Source organism: Delphinus delphis, chromosome 9, assembly GCF_949987515.2.
Source record: "Delphinus delphis chromosome 9, mDelDel1.2, whole genome shotgun sequence".
Taxonomy (NCBI): domain Eukaryota; kingdom Metazoa; phylum Chordata; class Mammalia; order Artiodactyla; family Delphinidae; genus Delphinus; species Delphinus delphis.
The window spans coordinates 92,191,247-92,209,580 of record NC_082691.1 but is presented as its reverse complement, the minus strand read 5'-3'; the positions used below and the strand labels follow the sequence as shown (position 1 = coordinate 92,209,580).

At 36.1% G+C, this 18,334-nt stretch overlaps 1 protein-coding gene across 2 annotated transcripts in view; it reads right to left on the bottom strand.

Annotated features, from left to right (window-relative positions):
- Positions 1–18,334, bottom strand: part of TRIM24 (tripartite motif containing 24) — a 94,276-nt gene that overhangs the window by 25,240 nt on the left and 50,702 nt on the right. The window contains exons 5-9 of one of the 2 annotated variants that reach the window (XM_060020967.1): positions 16,804–16,920; positions 13,297–13,411; positions 10,058–10,204; positions 3,324–3,441; positions 553–821 (exon numbers count right to left, since the gene is read on the bottom strand). In XM_060020967.1, the coding sequence (XP_059876950.1) occupies positions 553–821; positions 3,324–3,441; positions 10,058–10,204; positions 13,297–13,411; positions 16,804–16,920 (766 nt within the window). The remainder of the gene's footprint in view (positions 1–552; positions 822–3,323; positions 3,442–10,057; positions 10,205–13,296; positions 13,412–16,803; positions 16,921–18,334) is intronic. The other variant, XM_060020968.1, reaches the window with a different exon arrangement.

The following is an 18,334-nucleotide window of genomic DNA, read 5'->3' as shown; positions in this document are numbered from 1 at the left end:
TAAATAAAAGTAACTGAAAATAACAGACAATTTGTATGGATTAAAATAAGAATGGTTCATGGAACATTTGCTCAGAAATAAAGTTTGAAAAAGGTAGACTTCTAACGAATCAAACCCTTGCCCTTTTCTATTTCATTTTGTCCTAGTTTCTAAGATGCAATGTGATTTTCTAAACACTACATCCTTACAGAGAAGAGATAACCTAAAGTATTAGTCATCCTGAAGCACTAATATAAGAATTATGAATTACAGGTACACAACTTTTCCCATCAATCATATGCATTGGTTATTTAGGAATGGAATCATTTATCCTCTTATAATCTGAAGATGAAAGAGAGCAGATGAGAATAGATGTCCCAATTAAACAAACCATTAATTTCTTTTTGAGAAGGGCTAAAATCTAGAGTTAAATCAGGGATCCTTAATGTGATAAATTTTTATAAATTCATATATTTAAGTCATGGATGAAAGATGCCTTGGTTATTTTAGTAGCTGCTGAATACAACTGTACTATAATTATCTAAGTTAGGACAGGCCTGCTTCCAAATTTACCTGATGAGAGATGGAAGGTTGCTGGATGGGCCCCTGCATTCTAGGGTTTGGTAAACCCACAGGTGCTGGCCTCCGTTGCACCTGTTGCCTCTGAGCCATTACCTGTTGCTGCATATGCTGGAGTCGTAATTGAGCTAGGCTGATCTGTGTTGGAAACTTGGATAACTGGTTTGAAGATAAACCACCTGGTGGCTGTGAATTCTGTTCCATGACAGGATTCTGCTTAGGCATTTGTGGTTGACTCTCTTTATCTTCGATTACTAAAGAACCTAATTAAAGAGAAAAGGTTAAGTTCTAAAGATTTTCTGGTAGTGAAATACCGTATTTTGTAGGGCTATTTTTACTGATCTTCAGAATTGCCAAGGAGCTTCTTTTTCTCTCAGGAACCCTTTATACTCTTAAAAATAGAAACCCCAAAGAGCTTCTGTTTATGTAGGTTCTATCAATCAAAATTTACCATATTCGAAACTAAAAATGAGAATTAAAAACATTTTTCCTCACTAATTCATTTAAAAGTGACAACCCATAATAACACATTTTTATGAAAAAATACTTATTTTCAAAAAAATGTAGTGAAGAGTGGCGCTATTTTACATTTTCGAACATCTCTTTAAATGTCTGGCTTAATAGCTGAACTCTCATACCTGTTTCTGCATTATCTAATATATTGTTTAAATATATGAAGAAAATCCAGCCATACATGGATATGTACTTGGAAACAGGAGGCCTGTCATCACCTGAAGGAGCCTCAGACCCTACTTTGAGGGCTGCTGTTGCATATCAAACACAACAAGCAAACCTGACATTGGATCTAAAAACAATACCACAGTATTTCTGATTTAGTTATCTCTCAAGTTCTTTACACCTTCAGAGTACACTGTTAGTTCTCTGATGGAGAATACTCTGCCTTATAACTATACTGTTAGAGTTTAAAGGTACCTCTAACAGGTGTGGTCCAAGCATAAGGCAAAGCTTGATTTCTTCAACAGCAGAGACTCAGTTAAATGTTTCTGATTTAATAAACATATGCATCCTAAAAAATACAGTTATCATTCATTAAATACTTACTCTGTATTAGATACTGCGACAGTAGGTCTATGTATATTGTTAAAGTCCTCTGTACAGATAAGGGATTTAAGGTTCAGAGAGATTGAACAACTTACCCAAAGTCACAAAGACACTAACTGAATATTCATCCAAATCAACATTTTTCCCTTGCAGTCTTCTATAACATGTTTCTCAGAAGCCGTAAATAACCAAGTTTGGGAAACTTGTCTCCTTAGAAGATTTAAAATGTAAATCTCATTGTAAATGGCAATTTACAGAGCTGTATAGGACAGCTCTGAGAAGTCCTACAGTAAAGGATATTGTTTTACAAACTCCTCACAAATAGATGTTGTTTTCGCTGTAGACTTATCTAAAACTATATCCATTTATGTGTATACAGTTACACATATTCTTAATTTTATTTATGTTTACATCATGTGGTCTATATTTTAAATGATATGCTTACAAGTACATACAATTCTACATATGACTATTTGTGTGGATATATAACTGTGACAGGTTCTCTACATAGCTGCATGTATGGTGGAGGGTAGGAGATAGTTAACTTATATACACGCTTTGTATTAAGATGCTTCTTTTTAGTTACACAGGTGAGAGTGTGTATGATTCCAGTTGCTTGCTACGTATCAATCAATCAATAAATATGTGCTTCTAGACTGAGCTGCAGGAGTCAACTTATGACCTTTCCTTCAAAGGGTCACCTTATTACCATTCCTTCTGTTCTTCCCGTGTATGAATGAGGTTTGTGTAAGCCTACTTCTTCCTTTCCTGGTGTGTTCTGAGAGCACTGGCTCTCTCTCCAGCCGTTTCTTCCTTTCTTACCCAGAATCTAGCTTAGGGAATGAGAGAGCAACCATCTTTCAAGATTTTGAAACAAAGTCAATGAGCCCAAAAACTGTCATCAAAGGGAATACTGGTGGTTGATGAAGAATGTATATGGAATTCTTAAAGTTTTGTTTCTATAGTCTCCCTGTGAGAAATTAAGAAAGGAGGCAAAAACTGAAGACTTTTTCTACTAGCACATAATGTAGCAAGTACTGCCTGCAAGGATATTTGATGTTACCAAATGATACCATAATGATAGTCTCCCTTTGTGATAACTCAGTGCGCTCTAGTACTTAAAATTTGGGCACTTATCTGTACGTATGGTACACTTCAGTTAGGAGGTTAAAAATTATATAATTATTACATAAAAGGCAAAAGAAGAAAAGAGAAGTCTTCCCTAGCTAGATAAAGCAAATGAACCATTAGGTGCCTGATGACTGGCTCTCAAGAGTAAGTAAGCCAATAATTGTATGAGAAGTCCTGTTTTAACAGAAAACATTCTAAATATAAAAAATCCTATATTAATGGCAGTCACACGTCAAGAGTTTTATCAACCATTCTGATAAGTATGTAATTAACAGTACAAGCAAGATTCTACGGGAGAGAAAAAAAAACCTCCTAAATCCAGAAATCTAGACACCCTGTGAGTCAATATAAAGGATGTTTCATATCATCCACATATTTACATGTGTGTTTATATTCATTCATGTGTCACGCATATATACACGCTAATGAAATACTAGTGAAAATTCCATGTACTTAAAACAAGATGATAAACACACTTTGGGGGTGGAAGGGAATACATTTTCAATAATCTCATAATCATTAAGAGTTCCAGAAACAAATGGCACTTTGAGAAAATGTACATAACAGCCTACCTAAATTGATAATATTTTGAGCCCAGAAACTAGGATCACAGTGAAATTGGATGGTATTGTTGGTCACTGGGGAAGCATCACACCTTGCTCGAAGGAGGTGCCGTAACCGGTATGTAATCTGGAAGAAAGCAGAGAGACAACTAAACATCAAAATCTTTATTAGCAGGCTTGCCTGGTAGCGCAGTTGTTGAGAGTCTGCCGGCCGATTGCAGGAGACACAGGTTCGTGCCCCGGTCCGGGAAGATCTCATATGCCGCGGAGCGGCTGGGCCCGTGAGCCATGGCCGCTGAGCCTGTGCGTCCGGAGCCTGTGCTCCGCAACGGGACAGGCCACAACAGTGAGAGGCCCGTGTACCGCAAAAAAAAAAACAAAAACACACACACACAAAAAAAACCTTTATTAGGCAAGTAATTTATTAAGTTCCCAATAAATACACAAAAAGTGGTCTCTGTATCATATGTATGCTAACACAAACAAGCAATCTCATATATATATATATATATATATATATATAAGTTATAAAAAAGTGGACATACAACGCAGTTTTCCTTCCAAAACATGTTGTTAGTTTTGAGGTACAACTCAGCTATACTGTTGAATACAAAAAACTAACTTTAACTATCTTAAAGTTAGTTTTTTGAATTATTTAAACTTCACAGAAGCACCAACCAAGTATTTGTAAAATAAAAACTTTTCACAAATTCTGCTCTTTTATTTATTTTACTTACTCTTTCAAAGAAGGATGCAGAATTGAGATTAGGCGGCTAATGAATTACAGAAAATACAAATTACTCTCTGCTCAGGAAACATAAGTACAGCTCATAACTAGGCCTACGAGTGGGATGGCTCTCCTTGCTCCTGTGCTGTGAATCTCGGGTCATCACACCACACCCCCCATCTCCTCCACACCGCAGTCCTCAGTGAATACTCAGTCACTCTCCCTCAGTCTTGAAAGAGTTTAGCTCCTGGCTCACCATCACCAACGCCAACATTACTCCTGTCTTAATTCTTGATGATTTTATATCCAACTAGATGACCTTTCTTTCCAGCTTACTCCCTTCTAGTGCCCAGATACCAATAATCCTACAAACCCTAAAGGTCCTATAAACCTTTGCTCTTACAATTTTCCCTGTCCTTCGACCTCATGTTACCAATACCCTTACCCTAGCCCTCAGTTTCTCCTTATCCGGCTCAAATCCCAGGGTTAATCCTCATAATCATTTCCTGGTATATACTCTCAACCCCTCTTTCTCTCACATGTCAAACTACACATACTCCCTTCCCTCTCCTCAACCTTTTCCCCAAACAACAACCAACAAACAACACTGGTTTAATCTAACTTTTGACTCACTATAATTGGACTGATAAAGGGACTGACCAAACTTCAAACACAGCCTGCTTACTTTAGGTAGGGCCCTAAGGTTGACGGGCCTCTGGTCCTTCATGTCCCTACTCTCCTAAATGACTATTTCAAACCTCCTTTCTCTTTTCAAATCTCCAGCATCTCCTCCCCCATTCTCCATCTCAGCTGATGGTCCTGATGACTGTTCACTGAAAAAACAGGAACAATCAGGGAACTTCCACAAACTTCCACCACCTACCAGTATTAGCGTTCCCTCCTATCACAATGGATTAACTGGCCACGCTTCTAGCTAAAGCCAATCCTTGCACTCGTGCAATAGTGCCCAACACCCTCTTGCCGACACAAAGACACTGCCCAGCAATTTTCTCCCCTCTCCTGTATCCATCAAGCTTTCCATTTTACTGCATCAGTCCCATTAACACATAAACATGTTTAACTTTTCCCAGCTAAAAACAGAACTCTTGGCTCCTTTCCTCCCGCCATCAACTGCTCTCTTTTCTGGCAAAACTCCCACTTTTCTGCTCTCTTTTCTGGCAAAACTCTTCAAAAGACTCATCTATAATGTCCCCCGTTCCTCTCCTCCCACTCTTCCCTGAAACCATTCAGGCTTAGTAGCTTTTCACATAGGTGGTCACTTGGCCCTCAGGGAAGCATTTTCTTCTCTTGGCTTTGAACAAACTATGATCTCATGGTTTTCCCCTTATTTCACCAGCTGCTATATTTTAAGGCCGCTGAGAATAGGTTTGTGTCCCAATGTACCATCTCAGTTTCCATTGTTGGTTCTTTCACATCTCCCGCACCAGGAATGTCCCAGGGCTCAGTCTTGCAACTGCTCTCTTTTCTCCTGCACCCACATACTTTAAGTGATCTCATCCAGTCTCATCGTTTATCCGACTCTTAAATTTATATCTCAAGCCTGGATCCCTCTATGAACTTGCACTTCCAATGGCTTGCTCAATATCTCTACCTGATTCTCTAACAGGTACCTCAAATTTAATATGCCTAGAAGGGAACTCTTGATCCTTCTCTTCAAGTCTACTTGTCCTATGATCTTCCCCACCTCAATTATTGGCAACACTATTTTTCCTACTGCTTAGTCCTTGGTTCCTTTCTTTTCCTCATGCCTTACGTTCCACCTGTCAGCAAATCCTGTTGGCTCTATCATTGAAAGATATGGACAATCCTACCAATTCTCCCATTATCAACTCTACTGTTACTACCCTGGAAAAGCCACCTCATTGCAGTAAGGTTATAAATAGTCTCCCTTATTTCTCCCTTGCCTTCAACCACCTACATTTTTTTTCAGCGGTCAGAGTAATTGTGTTAAACTGTAAATCATATTCTGTCATTCCTCTCCTCAAGTCCCTCCAATGGTTTCTCATCTCACTTAGATTAAAAACCAAAGTCCTCATAATCAACTACAAGGCTCATATACTATTTGGCTTTCCAGTACTTCTGACCTTACTCATCCTAGTGTCTGCTCATTCACTGTGTTCCACCCTCTTAGGCCTACTTGCTGTCCATATCACAAATAACTCCCACCTCAGTCTTTGCACTTGCTCTCTGTACTTGTGCTCTGCATGAATACTCTCCTCGAGTATCTGCATGGCTTGCTTCCTCACTTTCTTCAGGATTCTGCTCAAATATCACCCTCTTTAGATAGAATTCCTTAACTAAAATCACAATCCTACCCCAATGCTCCTCGACTCTTCCCTTAATTTACTTTTCTCTAGAGCACTCAATACCATGCAATGGTCTATACATTTTACTTATTTTGGTATTGTGTATCTCTCTTCATTAAAATGCAACTTAAAAAAATATTTATTTATTTATTTGGTTGTTCTGGGTCTTAGTTGTGGCTCACGGGTTCCTTAGTTGCGGCACATGGGCTCCTTGGTTGTGGCAGGCAGGCTCCTTAGTTGTGGCATGTGAACTCTTAGTTGTGGCAGGCAGGTGGGATCTAGTTCCCTGACCAGGGATTGAACCCAGGCCCCCTACATTGGGAGTGCAGAGTCTTAACCACTGCACTACCAGGGAAGTCCCTAAAAATGCAACTTCTTGAGGGCAGAGATTTTGCTTTGTTTTCTGTTCCCTTAGTACTCAGAATGCCACCTGATACATAACAGGTATTCAAGAAATAATTTTTGAATAAATAAGTTTGCTTCATTCAATTGCTAAATTATCTTAAATAGCTACAATAAATTCTGTGTAAAAAAACGTATTTATTTTGGGACTATGTAGAATACATGGCACAGTGTTTAGCAAACAGCACTCAACACAATGTTCTTTTGCCTAAGTTTTTCTACCTTTCTTAATTTTTTTTGCATCTTCTAATAATTCTCATTATAAAACATGCTCATAATATGCTAAGCAAAAGAATTATGGCAAAAACTTTCCTATGAGGAGTCATAAACCCTGGCTACTGTAAAAGATAAATAAGGATTAATTAAATATACTTGTTGATCCCTTCAGATGTATCTGAACTTAAACTCAGGTTTCACACTGAAAACTTAGCTACTGTTCAAAAAGCAAAGGACAAAATTATTTTTAAAACTATGGAAGATGTCAAAACAGCTTTTCAGATGGCAATACTGTATACTGTCTCCTTTCTATTGAAGTTAAAATAAACTTAAAAAAGAAATTTAGTATTCGAGTTTCCAATCCTGTAAAATATAACATAAGGTTTTGTCTACACTTATTTATAGCTTCTGACAAGAGATGTTATCTGCTACCTTATTTATTTACCATCAATCTTTCATTGAGTTCCTATATATCAAGCACTGGGTAACACAAAATTTTTACCCTTTAAGAAGTAAAAAGTCTAATGAAATTCACAGAAAAATATGCAAATGTAATAATAGTAGATAAAAATCAGTAATAGTATTGATGGATATATGCATAAGGGCTTTGTAAACACATAGACGGGTAATCCAACCCAGTCTTGGTCATGGAAGGCTGCCAAAAGGAAAGGAAGACACATCTAAACTGAACCTGGTAGTCTCTACAAAGATGAGGATTTACTCAGGAGAAAGAAAAAGCATTCTAAGAAAGGCTAACAGTACCCAGGCAAAAGACCATGACATTCTGAACCCTGAGGACTAAAAGCAAGGAATTGTCGATGAGATATTCAGGAAACAGAAGTCTTTGAAGATTAATTATATGGGAGGACGGGGGAAAGGGAGTAAAAAAGATTGTGGATTTCCCTTTTACTACCTATACCTTAACAGCTTCCTAATCACTAGTATTATAGAAATATCTATTGCTAGTAAAAAGAATACTGTGTTTTACTCTCCTGGTCTCTTCTGTCGGTATTTCTTGCCTTCCTTCTAAATAATATAAGGATAAACTCAATGTTTAACAGATGACAGAAGAATCCTAAGGAAATACTGTGAAAATGTTTTAAAATATATTTAAAACTGGACTTCTGAAAGGATCCTGCTATTCCAATGGGTTTGGTCTTTTACTGATTATAATTCCTATAGCAAAAAAAAATGAACTAAGAATTACAAGCTAAGCTTGAAATTTCAGGCCAGCAAGACGTTTCTTTTTAATTTTTAAGCATATAAAAGCCATCATTAAAAAAATAACCTTAGTAAACATGGCTATATTTATGAAGCATAGAAGCTCTAAAGGACAGAGTTGCATAATATAGTGACTTTCAAATTTTCTGAGGTTAAAAATCCTTCTAAATGTTTAAAAGTAATCACAAGCCTTAGCTCTGCATTCACTATAGGTAAATTATTTTACTAGCTATATCTGCTGCTAGTGATGTGATTGGGTTCCACAGACTTTTAAAAATTAAAAAACACAATTTAGTAAATCAGGAAGCTGGTAATACTGGTTGCTTATGCTTCACTGTGTTTATTTTCTCCTGTGTATAATATAGAGACCAATCTTCCTCTCTCCTATTTCGAGAGATCATTGTGCAGATTAAGTAATCCCATCTTCGAGTTTGTACTGTTTTCTTTGTCTTATAATCACAAACAAAATCATAGAATAAAATCAGAGAAACAAATTCTTAAACTGATAAGGAGATTGAATATCTGATTGTGTGAATAACATGCTTTCTTACACACATACAAATAAAAATATTAATAATGGGTCTAGTTGAAAAAAAGACAATTCTCTCATTTTCTCCTTTTATCCGTTTTGTTTGACTTACAGGCAAACATAAGTAACAGAGAAGGTATGTACTGTATAGAAGCTGTTTTTCATTAGACCAATGAAGCAGTAAAAAGGAAGAAAAAGAAAAAAAAGACTCAAGATTGACCACATCATTGATAATTATGAAAGAAAATAATCTTAAGAGTTGAATACAATTCATGATTAGGAATACTTATATAAATCAGTTTTCTAATAAGTTACTCAATATTTGAACCTAGTTTGCAGAAGTTTATCCTGAAGTGCATTTCCTTATTTCAAAATGGTCGCAGAAAATTCCTTCCACAAAACTGAGTGGGTGAACAGAAAACAGATTTGGATGTCATAATTTGATTTCAAAGTGTCAATCTCTGTGGAATCTTTAATAAAATAAGAGTAAAGCAGGAGATTTTAAGAATGCTTATGTGGTGTGACTTCCACGGCTGAATGTCTTCTAGATCCTTTGCTACTAAAGGTGGTCTACGAAGCAGCACAGCAGCATCACCTGGGAGCTCGTCAGAACCACAGAATTTGGCCTCACCCCACATCTACTGAACCACCTGATTAGTATGCAGTGACCATATTTTCAGTAGCAAGGTTCTAGACTATTCTGAAAACAGCTGAACAAATGAGAGCCACTTTTCTCTAGCAATGGGGTTGAAATACCCAGCACCATATATCACTGACAGAGTAAACAACGCAGTACAGACAAAAGGAACACAGCCTCTGGGTTCAGGTGTCCAAGCTGAGTGGCCTTAGGCATGTTACTTAACTCTGTGCTTTGGTTTCATCGCCCATACAATGGATGGATAGGTATACCTATCTCATAAAAATGATGTGAATGTTTAAATAAATATTACATGGAAATGCTTAGGATTAGTGCCTGGCACACTACAGGTGATCAGGAAATGTTTACTCTTTTTTTTTTTTTTTTTTTTTTTACTCTTATCTTTATTGTTAGTATTAAGTTCAACTGCCACTAAGACAGAGAAAACTTGGAAAAGAACAAAACAGGAGGGATGATGGTAGATTAAAATTGAAGATACGCCTCAATCATGGCAATATAAGATTTTTTAAAACCAAAATATTTTGATTGATAAAAATTAGAAAAAGGTAAAAAGCATTTAAGTACAGACTAATGAACATTTCTAAATTTTAAGCATTCTAATAACTCCATTGTTTCTCTCTGTATTTTGATAGTATGTTAAATGCCATACTGAGTTTATCTTACCAGTCGCTTGCTATAAAGTAATGCTGTACTGCTGCCACTGGAAACTGCCCATTTAGAAAAATGCATGACATGTTCCAACTGTTTAGAAAGTCCAGCCACTTCCTGCTGCTGTTGCATAAGTTTCATTCGATGATCTTTTGCAAGACTCTGAAAAAAAAAAGTTTCAAAATTAGTTCTGCATGTAACATATATTTTAATGGTCATCATCAGATTACCCAATTAGAATAACCACCACCTCTAAGAACCCAGGTGATAGCAACCTATCCCTTGGTACAAAGGCTCATTCTCACTGAAGTAAAAACCGTGCCCCCAGTGCTGTAGCCACCACCAACGCCACCCTGCCTCTGCTGCCTGCCCCTTCTCTCCAAGGCCCTTGGTCTGGTTGTACATATTGTGGGATACAGGTTTCTGTTCATGCATCTTCCAGTATCCAAAGAGGTACAAAACCGTGGATTAGCTATAATACAGTAAATGCCCATTAAATTCAATACTCACAAATAAAATAGATGTACCATCCAGCAATCAAGTAAAGTTACCAGATCACATGATTTACTCAAGCACATGATTTCACCTTTTAGGCATTCTTATCCTGATTGCAACTAGTTTGTGCCAAGTTATGCCACATGGTAGACAACATTTATGCTTTGTGTATAGTAAAAAAAAAAAAAAAAAAGGAAGCAGGCTTCCCTGGTGGCGCAGTGGTTGAGAGTCCGCCTGCCGATGCAGGGGACACAGGTTCGTGCCCCGGTCCGGGAAGATCCCACACGCCGCGGAGCGGCTGCGCCCGTGAGCCATGGCCGCTGAGCCTGCGCGTCCGGAGCCTCTGCTCCGCAACAGGAGAGGCCACAACAGTGAGAGGCCCGCGTACCGCAAAAAAAAAAGAAAATGTAAGTCAATAAAGTTGATTTAAAATAATACTGATGACGAGGTTCATCCCTAGAGATTTGGGGATGTGGTCATCTTTTGTTCCTTATCTTGATTTTTAAAGAACTCCTCAAGTGATTCTGATTTACAGTGAAGTTTGGAAAAAAAAAAGGAAGCATATAATTTTTGTCTGTTGAAAATTACCATGGGAACCAATTGATATAGTGACTAATGGTACCAATGCACTCTCAAAAAGAACTACAGAAAAGCAGACTATAGAATTTCTCTAAGGGAAGTATACAAGCAAGAACATAGGTTAGTCAAAAGTGGAAGAAAAACCCACTGAACCTGTGCTATTTTAAAGGTCTCTAACCTCAAATCTCCTTTACCTGGCAAGGAAAGGAGGAGAGAACAGGACTAGCTCTAAAAAAAAGTTTAAAAGTAAAATTGCTACACTCCAATATGGAATTATATTCTCAATAGAGAAAATGAACCTAGATCCTGGCCCTAGTTGGTTTCAAATTTGGAAAATACACATATGCTAAACTGAATTAAGTCATTGCAGTGACTATCAGTGGCTTTGTCGTATCTAATTTTAAGTCCAGAGATAATTTACTTATTAGGCTATTTCTGACCTCTGTAAAAACTAAGCGTTACTTTGGACACATTCTAGAAAGAACAGAAATTCTGTTGACTTTTAGGGATGTTGCAAATTGAGAATCAGAAGCCCAAGTTTCTTGGTCTTCTATAGTAACAAACTATTTGGGTCTGGAGTCTTAGTAAATACTGACTACATTTATTCGCCTTAAAGAAGGATTCTGTGAACCAGGAGACTGGGTATGAAGACTGAAAAGCATTTTTAAAAGGTGCTGCAAAAATTATAAGTTAAGGGTTTCCCTGGTGGCGCAGTGGTTGAGAGTCTGCCTGCCGATGCAGGGGACGTGGGTTTGTGCCCCGACCTGGGAGGATCCCACATGCCACAGAGCGGCTGGGCCCGTGAGCCATGGCCGCTGAGCCTGCGTGTCTGGAGCCTGTGCTCCGCAACGGGAGAGGCCACAGCAGAGAGAGGCCCGCGTACCGCAAAAAAAAAAGAAAATGTAAGTCAATAAAGTTGATTTAAAATAATACTGATGACGAGGTTCATCCCTAGAGATTTGGGGATGTGGTCATCTTTTGTTCCTTATCTTGATTTTTAAAGAACTCCTCAAGTGATTCTGATTTACAGTGAAGTTTGGAAACAGCCACAGCAATGTGTGCACTATTCATCTCTGAGAAGCAAATCTATGTGACATTTGATTTTAAGCAGAGCTTTGAAATCTTTTAAAATAGTTTAAATGCTTCTATCTAAAAAAAAAACCCAACCAAACAAAAAAAACACGCCACCGCCCGCCCCCCAGAACCTTGAAAACACAGTTACTGTAAATGTATTCCTCCTAGCCGAATACTTTTTCACTAAGTATTTGTTTCCAAGAGGAGAGAGAATTATTTTGGTCTTTGTTTCCTGTATGATTGATAAACCATGGGAATGACCATGCTTTCCCAGGAGGAAGAGAACCTTCTGACAAAGACCTTATAATTTTGTCAACTATAAAATAAAGATGTTGAACTAAATTTTTTCTATGAGGCTTTTTTTAAAATCTCCGAACATCAGGATTCTTTTATTCTCTTCTTAATTTGCTTCTCTACTGTTAAATTCTTTTTGCACCAATACATTAAATGGATACCAAAATATCATGCAATTAATATTATGTTAAGATACCATGTAGAAGTTGTAACCTCATGTTATTTGAGTCAAACACTGACTCTGGATCTTGACCTTCATGAATATAAGAAAGCTGATGAAGTTAGTAATATTTTTCTTACCTGCAGTGACAAACAACTATCTTAAGTGCCTTGAGCACCTCTCCCTGAGTACTGCTTTCACAGTTAGGACTGCTGAGGGCAGGAGGCACATCCTTTTACCTAATTTCTCGTAAGGTTAAATGTATATATTTGAGAACTAAATATAACTAACTTAATGTAACTTTCTGAAAAACTTTGCTCAATTGCACTCCTCTGGTGACCCAAAGCTGTCAATTCAATGGATCTCTAAAAAGATTCATCTCTTTACATCTCTTTAATATTTACTAAGCTCCTCCTTCAAGCAAGGCATTATACTTTGTGCTCTGAAGTAAACAATAAGGATTAAGACATTCCTACTGTATCATAAAGCCGTAAACTGTCAGATACAAGGTAGAGCCTGAGAATGGAGAAAAATATTACTGAATCAAATGTAAACAATTATACAAAAAAGGCTGTGATTTCAAATTCACAAATACATGAGAAAATACTACGGTAAATCACTACAACATACTGTCCCATTAACAGTAACTTACCTCAAGCTGATGCAGTAGAGCTTTTCCTTTTTTATTTATTTCTACCATCAATGTAAATATGGCAACTTTAATATCCTGTTCCACCTGCTTCTGATTTTGATTTACTTCAATTATCCTGAAAATTAAACAAAAGGGGGAAGTCTAAAATCTAAGGCAGAAGATTTGTTTTACAGTATGTAATATTGATTTTCTAATCCCTAAATTAGACCAAAAGGTTTTCAGCTCTTAAACGCTCAGCTTTTTCTAAGGGTCCTTCAGTTTAAATAGACTTTCTTGAAGATGAGATAGCAGAAATATTAATTCTTCCAAAAGACATAGTCAATTCAATCTTAAAATCAAAATGTATAAAACTGCAAGAGAATGAACACATCTTAAGAAAACATTATTTGGAAAGATTATGACACCTGGAAAAATTCTCAGCCTAAAAGGTTGGACAAAAAAAATGATTTATAAACAAGATAAGGAAAACCAGGACTGAATGAGTTCTACTGTATTCACTGCAACTAAGAAGTAGAAAAGCTTAAATGTGTCACTATTATCTTAGTCATCTGAACTGTTACCTATTCATTATATCTGAATAAAAGCAGAAAGACAATAATAGTAGTTTGCTACTTTTAATAGCACATTTGTCTTGAAATAAGCAGCCAAATAACTATATGTTTTTATCAACCAGCATATACATTTTTTCCTTTGATTAGAGAAAATGGGAATGCTATTTTCATGGAGATCAAGATGGATAGGAAAAAAAATACATAGCATTATACCAGAATATCTTATAAAAGCAGAAATAGAATAATGAGGCATCCACCATCAAACATTCTGAGATAAACAAAAAGCTTTATTTCTAAGGTAGATAGCTAGTGGGAAGCAGCCGCATGGCACAGGGATATCGGCTCGGTGCTTTGTGACCGCCTGGAGGGGTGGGATAGGGAGAGTGGGAGGGAGGGAGACGCAAGAGGGAAGAGATATGGGAACATATGTATATGTATAACTGATTCACTTTGTTATAAAGCAGAAACTAACACACCATTGTAAAGCAATTATACCCCAATAAAGATGTTAAAAAAAAAAAAAAAGCTTTATTTCTTCTGCCTGCTTATCTTCCAAAACTTAAGATGAAAAGGGCAGGGATTTTATTCTCTGTTGGAAATTCTTTTTTTTTTTTAATTATAGTTGATTTACAACATTGTATTAGTTTCAGGTGGACAGCAAAGTGATTCAGTTATACATACATATATATATATTCTTTTTCAGATTATTTTCCCTTATACGTTATTACAAAATATTGCGTATAATTTCCCTGTGCTATACAGTAGGTCCTTGTTGGTTACCTATTTTATATATAGTAGTGTGTAAATGTTAATCCCAAACTCTTAATTTATCACCCCCCCACCAACGTTGGAAATTCTTCAAGATAATTATTTGATATCAATATTGGCTAGAGGATCAAGGAAACCAGATAGGTCTAGGAAGCAAACAACCTCAAAAAAAAAAAAAAACCCAACAAAACAAAACAAAACAAAAAACCCAACTAATTTAAATCCTCATGATGGTAGAACAGGATGAAAAAAGGACAAGTAATGCCATGTTTGCACATGCATAAAGATGAATTAATAGCAAAGTCAGTCCAGTAAATTTAATCCTTCTATAATCAGGTAGCTATAAAGATACAAAGAATTAGCACCTAATCCAAAGAGTCTTTAATTTTTACAATTCAAAAACTAAAATCCTTCCACACCATAATGTATTATTTTGTAAAAAGAGCATAAACTACTACTACTAAAAAAAAAAAAAAAAAGGTAAAAAAATATTTGGAAAATTCACACTATGTGATTTTAAGACTTACTATAAAAAGCTCTAGTCATGAAGAAAGTGGGGTATTAGCAAGAAAGAAAAGCACAATGGAAAGAGAGTCCAAAATAATCTCACACATATATTGGTCAACTGATTTTCAACAAAGGTACCAAGGCAGTTTAATAGCAACAGGATAATCTTTTCAACAAACAGAACAAGTGTTGGAACAAATGAATATCCGTATGTTAAAAAAAAAAAAGAGTAAACTCTGGTCCATAGGTCATACCATATACACAGTGAAAGAGTAAGAAAAAAGTCAAAAGGGTGAATTTCATCAACAGTGGATCGTTTACATAAAATTAGTTATTTTACAATTACTACTGTTTGCCACTAGATGGTAGAGATTATCTACCCTTATCATTCCATAAATATTCATTATATATTTTCAATTACTCAGATACAAAATTTTAAACCCACCAATTACATCAATTTGGCAAAAATACAGTACTGTTATTAGAATACGACAAAGGAAATAGTATTTGGTCAACTACAGTTCTCATGTGAAAGAGAAAGATAAAATGAAATGAGAGCTGATAACAAAAGAATAATAGAAACTAAAAGACGCACAACAGAACTTTTATTATCACAATGTATAATAGATGTAATAATAACACCAGGGAGTCAAGAAAAGGTTAAATTATGTTTAAAATCTCCATTAAGGAAAGCAGGTAAGCCAAGGAATTCCTTGGAAAAAAGTACCAAATGCCCCACCCTAGCCATGTTGAAAAATGATGAGTAACAGATTGTGACAACTGATCTTAAGGAAGATGAACTACAAAAAGGCTGATATACTTTTCCCTATGAACAACATTCAAAGCCCCTGCAAGGCCTCTCTTATTCAGGCTCTTTCTAATAAGTATTTCTTTATCTATTTAAGCAGTGACATGTTACTTTCATGTGCAAAACAACAAAAGAAAGGGAACATGGGATTTCACAGGTGTTGTAAAATGTCAGCATGTGCCTCAAATGGGATGCAAAGGGGGGTACTAGGCAAACTCCCTCCTCCCCACAGAGGTCAATGGTTTGCTCTCCAATCACCGAATTTTAGGACATGAGCCTTTGGACAGTTGATGATTTACTCCCTTGGAGGACAAACAGTATAACAAACAATATGTAGAAGCTGTTTAAGTACTGTATCTGACAAGGAGTAAAAGGTATGTGAAACAGTTTAACAAGCCCAGTCTCCTGGTGTTCTATGATCTCTGCCTCACTGCAGTTAAAAGCTGACAGCTCAGGGGAGGCATCTCTAAGTCTAGCAATGCTTAAAATAGCAATTATGTATCTAATTAAGTGTTAAAATATTTTACAGTACTATAAAAATAGTTTTGTTTTTAAATCCTGGCATTTCTTGGATAATTGGAAAACACAAAATAATTAAAAATTATTAATACTTACCTGATAAATGAGCTGTTATTAAAAGTAGCTTATTACCATAATAGTTTTGAAATTTCATGGCTGAAAAGAATACTTTCCAAACTTCCCAGAAATCCAAAGTTTCTGGAAAAGCCTTATCAACTATGTGTTATTAGACCCATCCGACAGCTTACTTGGATGTACTTCACCATGAGTTAAGTAAAATGTCTGTTCTTAGAGTTAATATACTTAACACATTATATACAGATGATTTAAGTAATACCATAAATATAAATTTACCTGTTTTGGATCTGATTTCCTGTGAATTTTATGTATTTTGTTTTTTCCATCAGTTTGGTGATTAGTGTATCTATGATCACTTTCTGATTCTGAAAAGCTTCTTCTATAAATTGATATCTGAAAAAATAATAAGCAACTTATTTCACACAAATGTCTGTCTAAAATGAGGAAAAGCCCCAAAGCAAACAAATAACTAATAGGAAACTATTTATGAGTATAAAGGATATAAATAATAATCTTTTTAAAATACCAAATATATCCACAGAAGGCAGGTCCACCCCACCACAAATTCTCTCTTAAAAAGGAAGGAGTCTTTACAGATATTAATCATGGACACTCTATTTTTTTAATTTCTATTTTTTAAATAAATAAATTTATTTATTTATTTTTGGCTGTGTTGGGTCTTCATTGCTGTGTGCGGGCTTTCTCTAGTTGTGGCGAGCGGGGGGCCACTCTTCGTTGCGGTGTGCGGGCTTCTCATTGTGGTGGCTTCTCTTGTTGCATCTAGGCGTGTGGGCTTTGGTACTTATGGCGTGCAGGCTCAACAGTTGCGGCGCACAGGCTTAGTTGCTCCGCAGCATGTGGGATCTTCCCGTACCAGGGCTCGAACCCATGTCCCCTGCACTGGTAGGCGGATTCTTAACCACTGCGCCACCAGGTAAGTCCATGGACACTCTTTAAATAATTTTTAAAATCTGAGAAAAACACATTCTATCATTCAGTTTTACAAGCTTAACAGGCTCCCTTGGTGGACCCGGCAAAAAGTAATCATAGATAAATATCTATGTGGATTTATTAACTATTTTGCAATTTCATAATTATGAAAGTTTGATGCTTTGTAAACAAATATTTTGAAGATCACTTTTAAATAACAGGTTTAAATATACTTTTCAATATTCATTGTGCTACAGGTCACAAATAACAAATATTGCATGCTTTTAATAAATGGGGGGAAGTGAGGTGATGGGGGTAAAACTCCTGATGTTATGCCTTGCGTGTGACAAAGCTTCAAGCAACAATATCATAAAATACCTAAATTAAAAAAAAATTGACTTGAAAGTTAAGGTAACAACCTCTGACAAACTATGTAAGATGACTCTAAAGGAGCTCTAGAGAAACAGATGATGTGTAAGATACATAAAAAGAGTTTTATTAAAAGTTTTTCATAAAATGCACAAAATACATTATTTCACATAATGTGATTTAAAAGTGTGAGTGTAATTAAATCAGTAAGTATTATACGTAGGGTTGCCAGAGTTAGAAAGAAGGGGGAACACACAGTTAATAATATTTCTATTGGATTTCTTTTGTACATAATCATATCGTTTGTAAATACTGACATTTAAAATTCTTTCTTAGGTGCAAGTTTTTTTATCTTAGTAAACTTTTTTTTGTTATACACTCTTTGGGACCCTAATACAATGTAATTATTAAATGAAATGATCAAACTGGTCGTCTTTATTTAGGTTTATCCTAAACTCAATGCAAAAAATTTACAATATTCCATTATGATGTTTTCTAGCTCTTTTCA